General features: G+C 32.6%; 1 protein-coding gene across 1 annotated transcript; it reads right to left on the bottom strand.

Annotated features, from left to right (window-relative positions):
* Window positions 1-1242: 1242 nt before the first annotated feature.
* On the bottom strand, window positions 1243-5975 carry LOC115952206 (CASP-like protein 5A2). Its single transcript, XM_031069284.1, has 3 exons — window positions 5480-5975; window positions 2173-2305; window positions 1243-1630 (listed from the first exon to the last, which is right to left on the bottom strand). Exons 1-3 carry the CDS (start codon window positions 5683-5685, stop codon window positions 1439-1441), a joined length of 531 nt encoding a protein of 176 aa, XP_030925144.1. The 5' UTR covers window positions 5686-5975; the 3' UTR covers window positions 1243-1438.
* Window positions 5976-9259: the final 3284 nt, after the last annotated feature.

Here is a 9259-nt window from a genome sequence, read left to right as displayed (position 1 = left end):
ATATGTTTGGTGCGATGATCACTCCACAAGTATAAGTGCTTGTAAGGTGTGGAGATAAGAGTCCGGATTCAAGTTTTCAGGAGGAAGTAATGATCACTCCACACATATAAGTGCTTGTGGGGTGTAAGGGATAAAAACCGGAATTCAAGTTTTCAGGAGGAAACTTCACACATATATACACTTAGATTAGGTTATAGTTAAATTTTTATCTTTAAAAAAAAAAAAAAACCTTATATAGTAACGATCGATAGTTTTTTATATTTTTCATAATATCAAAATTTTTCTAAAATAGTTCATTGACAAATATCTTAAAGATATTTATTAAGAGGAATAATGCTAGAGATACAAACTTTTTTTACAAAAAAATTTACAAACTAATGATGTGATATAAGTGTTTGTGGGGTGTAAAGGATAAGAACCGGAGTTCAAGTTTTTAGGAGAAAACTTCACACACATATACACTTAGATTAGGTTATAGTTGAATTTTTATCTTAAAAAAAAAAAAAAAAACATTTTATAGTAAAAGTAAAAAACGATCGATAGTTTTTTATATTTTTCATAATATCAAAATTTTCCTAAAATAGTTCATTGACAAATATCTTAAAGATATCTATTAAGAGGAATAATGCTAGAGATACAAACTTTTTTTACAAAAAATTTTACAAACTAATGATGTGATAAGTGGTCATTGATAAATAAAAAAGTGATATTAATAGTGAGCCTAAATAAAACCAATAAAAAACTTAAAAACTGGCTACATCAATAATTTATAAAAATATTATAAAATAATTTATGACTGTAACATTACTTCAATTTAGAGTACCTATAAACTAATTAGTACCTATAAACTAATTAGAGCATAGCATCATTAATTTAATAATTTATCACCCCTTAAAAAAGTTATATCACAAAAGGGCATACACTCACCGACCTCTGTAACTGTAAATGGAGTACGCAATCTTAAAAGCTACTTTGGAATTGCTCACGAAAACTGCACTTGGGAATTGGGATTGTTTTTCATGAAAACCCTGACCTTTGAATGAACTTTTGAGGATTCGATTATGCGTTATAAGCAAATGATAAAACCAAACTACCTCTAAACAAAAAGAACTTCGGAGATTGTTGGGTTGATGATGATGATTGGAATTTAGTGAAAGTTATATATGATTATGAATGGTAAAGCAGGCTGGTTGTTTTCAGAGCATAGAGACTGACACACAAACACATGTACCTTGCAAAGAGTGAAATGCAATGCATTTAAAATACTTTTTTTCCCTTCCTTAAAAGTTTAGCATAATTTACCTATATACAAAGTATGAGAAATCAGTTCTCCAAACATGGTGTACTATAAATGCAAAAAGAAATTTAAAAATAAAAATAAAAACCCAGCAAGGATAGCACAAAAGCATTTGCTGACTACGGATTTTTTGCCAAAATTTCACCGGGAAGCCAACGACCAAAAATTCAGTAGAAAGGAAGGTGAAACGGAAAACCAGCTCATAAAAGCCATAGCTGTAGCAGTCTCAAACCTTGTGCAGTGGTTTATGGCACATTTATTAAGATCATTGCCAATGAGTACTGTTATGCCCGCAGATGCACATGCAGCAGCAAATGTAAGAGTGGATGTGATCTGCACAATAACAAAATCTTAAACAAAATCTTCATGCTTCCCTAATGCACCAATCTTACTTTCCACACCATTGATATTACAGTAATCACACATCAATACAGTATTGATTAAAGAACAAGACTAGCAATAGTAATTGCTCTTAGAAATGTAGAATTTCAGTATCCACCAATCATCAAGAATTACTCCAAAAAAAAAAAAGGAGATCAATTAGCAATGGCAAATTATTCCTCCACAAGAAGCTCATGTTCGTTTGGGAACAACTTATTTTGTTTTTTGCCGAAAACTTTTTGCTAAACATGTGCAAAAATATACTTATACTTTGAAAAAATGAGGTTTTAAAAAGCTGTACATAAAAGCTAAAAGCTAAAAACTGAGCTTATAAAAAACACTTATTAGACTTTCAGCTGAATACTAATTCACATTATCAACTCATTCAACAGATTAACGACAAGAAACAACCTACAGCTACAAGCCACTTTCCTAGTGATTAAACAGAATTTGCATGGCGCCTAATCAGCAACCAATTCCAACAGTTTTCTTACCCCATCACCAATGGTGAAGAAACTGACAACTCTGCAGTTCCGTAAGCTTCGTCTCACCAAAATGGCATATAAATCAACAACTGCCAGAGAAAAGCTCCACAAACTTTGCAAGCTAACAGCAACAACAAGGTAGCTGACACAGGAAAAAGCATGAAGAGTTCATATTATTCAAATTTATCTACTTTTAAAAAAAAACAACGAACTATTAATCTTACAAACAAACTAACTTACATAATCATTTAAATGGTTACAACCAGAACAGCAGAAATACACAATGCAACTGGACTTTTTCACCCACAAAGGTAAAGTAGCTATGTAATAAAAAGATGAGCTCAAATTCTATGCTTAGATAATTATTGCCAAAACAATCTAAACAGGGATCACATAGAACAAGTAGGTGCCCATGATGTGCAATTGTTGTACTCAAAAAAAGTAAATATTGACTTCAACGGACAGTATTTTATTTTTTGATAAGTAATGATATTTTATCAAAAAAAGAATACTTAATGAAGAATACAAAGAAGTCTAAAGAATTACAAAAAATAAGTTATTAGGTGCAGACTCTTCAAAATCAACAAAAGAATTACCGTTGGTAAAACTAAAGCCCCAAGCATGGGACTAGTCAAACAATACTGTAATCAATACTGTTTGCAATTGAGTCACCAAAACTTTCTGCATCTTCAAAAGAACAATAATTTCATTCCCTCCATAAGCCCACACCAAGCATAAAAGGGACTAGATTCCAAATATCCAAAGAATGTTTCCCAAACCAATTCCTCCAAGTCCAATCAAACAAGATATCCATGACCATCATTGGTAACCCCCATTGAATTTCAAAAAATCCAAAAATATAACTCCACAAAAAGTGAGCTACAATGCAACGCATCAATAGAAGATCCACTACCTCTCCGCTATACCGGCACATACAACACCAACCCTCTAAAGTACAACCTCTCTTCATGAGATTGTCACAAGTAAGTATCTTACCCCAAGTTACTGTCCATTCAAAAATGGAAACCCTTCTTTGAGCCTTAACAGACCAAATACTTCCAAGGGAAAGAAACTGCACTAGGATCACGTAAGACAGCAAAGAACGAACAAACATCAATCTATCACAACCCTCTCTCATATGAATATTTGAGTTAAAAAAATTTAGGAAGGAACTTACTGACTCCAATTCCAAATCATTAAAGTCTCTATGAAATTTAACATCCCAGCTTGTGCCTCCCCATTTATCTGACTAACCAACAATGAGTGAGTAGATGCATTACTATCTGATGAACATACAAACAACTCTGACAGTATCACTACCAAAGACAACAATCCCTATCTCTCCATACATTGACAGCTCCGTGGCCATTTTCCATGTGGAGCATTCGGAATTATTGGACCGTTCACCAAAACTGTTGAAAATACAAATAGCCCTGCATTCCTCCTCCCAGCCACCAAGTGCTACAAAAAATGGGCCAAAGCAGAGGGGAAGAACTCCTTCAAAGGGGTGATTCCCACATCAATGGTCATACCAAAACTGTACACAATTACCATCAACTACATCAAATGACAAATAACTTATAAGTCTGTCCCATCCTGCTCAAACACTTTTCCAAAGGCTACAACCACGGGTTCCTCTATCAGATTCTGAAATCCATCCCCACCATTTTTCACCATACTTCGTAGCTATTACCTATCTCCATAAATGTGTCATCTGTCCCAAAGCGCCATGACCATTTCCCCACTAAAGCTTGATTAAAGGTCCCCAACTTCTTTACACCCAAACCTCCACTGGCAACAGGAGAGTAAACTGTATCCCACACCACCAAATGGTATTTGAACTCATTGCCCAAACCACCCGCAAAAAGTTGTGCTGTAATTTCTCTGACCTGTTTGCCACGTCGGTGGGAATGGTAAACCAGGGGAAATAGTACGTAGGTTCAACAGGTAGACAAATGTCAAAAGCACACACTCATCTGAAGGCTTTCTAACTAATAATGGGATTGACTAAAAAGTTCAAATTACTACGAAGATAATAGGTCAACAAGTTGGACACAGGGGCTTGGTTAGTATTGACTTTCAACAGGCTGGAGACAAAAAGTCAAAGAGGGCTGACTGGACGCAAATCTTGTATCATCCACTTGTAAGTTATAAAAATATTATCTGTCATAACTACAAATTTTCCCCTTCACTGACCAGTCTCCACCTATCTTTGATGAGAGAGAGAGCACCTTAGGGCATAAATTACTCATCCCTTTTTGGAAACATTTTATGGGAAATTGAAAAAACTGTAAAAAAAAAGTTAGTAACTTTTTCATTTTTCCATAAAAAGTTTCCTAAAATGGTCTAAGGGCATAAGTTAGTAAAATCCAAGTTTAAAATGGTGATCATGTTATGGAATTAACTCTATGTTCTTTCAACACGTTTCAGATCTAAGTTTCAATTCAAGGCTTTTTTTTTATATACCAATTTAGTGATAAACCAGCATTCCAAGATGCACTTAGTCTAGCAAATGGTCCACAGTGGCAGATCACACGGTGGACTCAGTCATGCTAAATTATTAAGATATGCTACTTATGCTGCCAACCACTACTTATGCTAAATGTTGATGATATAAACTACCAGTTATCCATCATATACAAAGATGTAAATGATTCACATATGATACAAAGAAGAACATTAAATTCAACCTTCTACAGAGAACTTCATTGAAAAAAAAAATTCTGAATTGGAACAATTCTTATTCTGGTCTCGTCAATGTCAATCAGGTACCAACAAGCAAGCCCTGCTCCCACAAACATCTTGACGCCCGTCATTTTTCTTTCCTTCTTTCCTTTTTAGTGGGGAAGGGAGAGGTGGGGTTTCGAACCTTAGGCACTGGGCACCACAGAGGGTGCTGGTACTACTAGGCTAACACCTTGAACCCCACCCTAACATTTTTTCTAACTGTACATGTAATTTACTAATTTATGTTACAAATAGTGTATACAGAACTACTATATAGTAAATTCAACATCCAGAAATGGTAGAAAAGAATAGGGGTCTTAAATATCTCTACCAGAATGAGTACAATACATAAAAGAAACCCATTTATGAATCCACCCTCTACACAATCGCCATGGACCCTATTTCACTTACCAATAAATAAACAAAAACCGTACATAGTTTCAAAGATTCTTCTTTTCGATGTTCAATACTTCAATTATAATAAATTTGGTTAAGGAATTTATTCAAACACCTTTCATGCAAAAAATTTAGGAAGAACAAATCTTAAAAGTAAACAAAACCCACTTAACAAAAGAGGCGAAGGAAGTACCAGAAGGCAGAGGCGGAGGCGAAATCGGAGGTGGAAGCCATGACAAGGAGAGAGATGACGGCGAAGATAAACTGAAAGAGACGCAAAGCGAAGCCGCCACAAGTACCAGGCATGCCTTGTATGTCCTTCATCCTCGCTCTCGGCACATTCTGCGCCGTCTGTGGCGGCGCCTCCACCGGATGCACCGATGGTCGGCTCACGTGCATCGCTGCTGCTGCTTTCTCCTTAAAATCCCAATTTACCGAACCTTAAAATTTTTACACTGCTACTACTTTAGTAGTAATTAAAAGAAGGAATTTTGGGTGATTGACAACAAAATTGGGAATGAGTGAGACTGTGAGACTGTGAGAGTCGAAGAAGAATAATGATGATGAAAAGAAAATTCTGTTTTTTTTATTAATATGGATGGGTTACTATTTTGTCGACTTCTAAATCAATAGCGTGGCTCGTCGGTCAGTGTGCAGTGACTGACTCGTGACACGCTTATGATGTCAAAAGCATAGGCTCTCCATTTCCGGGTCCTACCTATATATCAATATTATAAAATTCCCCTTCGAGAAAGAATCAATCCTACGTACCTAATTTTTATTTTATCAAAAAAAAAAAAAAAATTGATTACTAGTCGGCAACCGGAAAGTTTAGGAAAGATTACTAAAACTTAGAATTAGTTTGGTTTAGGTTTTTTTTAAAGAAGTGGGGTTTTTAAAAAATGCATAATAAAAAGATATTTTTATTAAAAATTGAGTATTTGATAAAAGATGTTAAAAAATGTTTTTTGAAAAATTTGAGTGTTTTGTTAGCACTTATAAAAGTGGCAGTTTGAAGGATAAATTTCCAAAAAAGACAATGTATATATAATGGAATTTATTTCTTATTTAAATCAATTACTTCGTATAATTTTTCTCAAAAAAAAAAAAAAAAACAACTTCATATACTTACTATAATGATAACAATAATAAGAAGAAGAAAAAATATATATTATTGGGATTCTTTTAATAATGTTTGGGCAATTTTTCTTTTTTAGTGTTATAATTATTTGTTATTATCATTAATGACTTCTTATTAATATAAATGAATTTATTTCATACTTAAATCAACTACTTCATAATACTTAAATCAATTTTTCTCTTTTTAAAAATATTTTTTATCAATATTAACTAATAATAACCTACCACTTAAGATTTATTGTGAAATTATTGTGATAATTGATACTGATTTTAATTTGAACTTACTATTACAATTATTTTTTTCTCTCTCTAATTTTTTTTTCTCATCAATATTAGCTAAAAATAACCTACACTTAAAATTTATTGTTAAAGTATTGTGAAAATATTGTGATAATTGATACTAATTTTAATTTGAACATACTATTAAAATTATTTTTTTCTCTTTCTAAAAAAATTATTTTTTCTCACTAATATTAACTAATAATAACCTAACAAAGTATTGCGATAATTGATACTAATTTTAATTTGAATGTATTATTAAAATTATTTTTTCCTCTTTCTAAAAGAATTATTTTTTTCTTACCAATATTAGCTAATAATAACCTACCACTTAAGATTTATTATGAAAGTATTATAAAAATATTGTGATAGCATTTCTCAATTTTAATTTCTTATTTTTAATTTTATTTTTTTCTTTTTTTTTTCTTTTCATCCGTATTTCCTTTTTTTTTTCTCCTCCACACACGTACCCTTACTCTTTTTGTTTTCTTCTTTCCTCTTTTTTCCCTACCACTTCCTCCACGCTCCAGAACATTCCACACAGAGCCTCTTTCTTCCTCTTTCTTTTTTTATTTTCTTTCTTCATTTCTCTGTTTTCTCTTGCCACACAGAGACTCCCTACTACTTCCTTCACATATTACTGGCACTACCCAGTACCCACACTTCAAGAAGACCAATACCCACACTTCAAGTACCCAGTACCCACACTTTAACTACCCAGTACCCACACTCTAACTCTGCCTTTTGAAACACAATGGGCAATTTGGGAAGAAGACAAAGAAGAAAGAAGAAAGAAGAAGAAGAACATGAAGAAGAAGACGAAGAAGATCGATCTGGATCGATCAAGAGAAACATTTACTTGCAGCGGCACGGAGGAGAGGTTTATTCTTGAAAATGATTTGAGAGGAAGCCATGACTTTCTAGCTACAAACCTTGATTTATCAAAGGGTAAAGTTAGATTTTCAGTAAAATGTGTAGTGCAATTTGGTAATTGCACACAGAATTCAACAGATATATGAATAACGCGCATAAACTTTTTCCAAAATGCACCTTAGAGCACCTTTTTCACTTTGCGCGTTCTCTTCACAAACCCAAAACGCAACTTTTTCCAGAAAATTGCATTTTATACCTAACCAAACGGGTTTTGTGGTTCAACTTTCTTCAAAACGTGCCTTTTGGGTTGAAAAAGTTGAAACAAATAGGCACTTATTTATTTTCATTAATTCATGAGATATTCATCCATTTATGAGATTTTAAAGGCCCGTTTGGTAAGAAATTTCTAATAATATTATTTGTATTTTTTGAAAATACATGTAGGTGAAAAAGTATGTGAAAATACATATAATATTGTTTAAACACTAAAAACTGTTATTTAAATAACGGTAACAAACGGCCCTAAGTTTGAAACTCCTCGCATCTTGGGGCCACCCAAAGAGTGGATGCTCTTATTATACCAAAAAAGAAGAAGGAAAGTTTAGGGTGGTAAATGAGCAGAACTAAGTTGAATATTAAAAGTTTAAATTTGTTCATTTAACTTTTTTTTGAACACAAGTCGAGTTCGAGATCATCACCAAATCTATATTATATATAAAAAGATTCTCCTTTTTGAATTGAACTTTATGTGGTTTAAAAATAGGATCAAAAATGTTAAATAACAAATTTCACTTTGATTTTTAAAATGAGAATTCCTAAAATTTACGATTTTTTTTCCCTTCACGATCATCTTTTTATTCCCTAAAATTTAGCATTTTTTATTCATTTTTCATCTAAATAAAAGTAAAACACCCATAATTTAAAAAATAAAAAAATAAAAAACCAAGAATTCTCCTAAAATTTAGTTTTCTTTCCCTCACATTCATCTTATTTTTAAAGAAATTATAGTTGCTGCTTATCTCTAAAGTTTATCATTTTTATTTGTTTGAAAAAAAAAAATATTTCCAAATTATAATATATGCAAATTATTAACCTTTACTTAAAATAAATAAATAAATAAATAGAAGAGCCTTTAAGTATGCGCAACATGTATGCTTAGAGGCTAATAAGATTTTATGTTCAAGTTTGGCTCATTTTCTTGTCAATTAAGTTCAAGTTTTTCACAAGCTACTTAATTAACTTATTCTTTTCATATATATTATGAAACAATGACTAAAATGTTTTACCTCTTTACAATTTTATGAATTTTTACTACCAATAGATTATCATCAATAAGGTACAAATAATTCAAACTTGTTAATATCATATGAACTTATTAACAAACTTATATAATTCAATTTCAAGTCTATATAAATATATTTTTAGACAATTATAAATGTAAAAAAATATAATATTATATGTAGGGTCACGATTCGTGGCGGACCGTAACAGTGTCGGGTTCGCACGTAAAACGGCCCTAACAATATCATTTGTAGAGCGTGGGTTTGAAAGGCTAGGCCTTGATCGATAGGCGATGGGTTTTTCATGGCGTTCATACAAGGTTAAACGATCGTCACCCCTAGAGTACTTCTCCTGGAGGTGGGCTGGGAGGCTCTCGTTTTTGGCCATTTTTCCCAGCCTC

Source organism: Quercus lobata, chromosome 7, assembly GCF_001633185.2.
Source record: "Quercus lobata isolate SW786 chromosome 7, ValleyOak3.0 Primary Assembly, whole genome shotgun sequence".
Taxonomy (NCBI): domain Eukaryota; kingdom Viridiplantae; phylum Streptophyta; class Magnoliopsida; order Fagales; family Fagaceae; genus Quercus; species Quercus lobata.
This window is presented reverse-complemented; position numbering and strand designations above follow the sequence as displayed.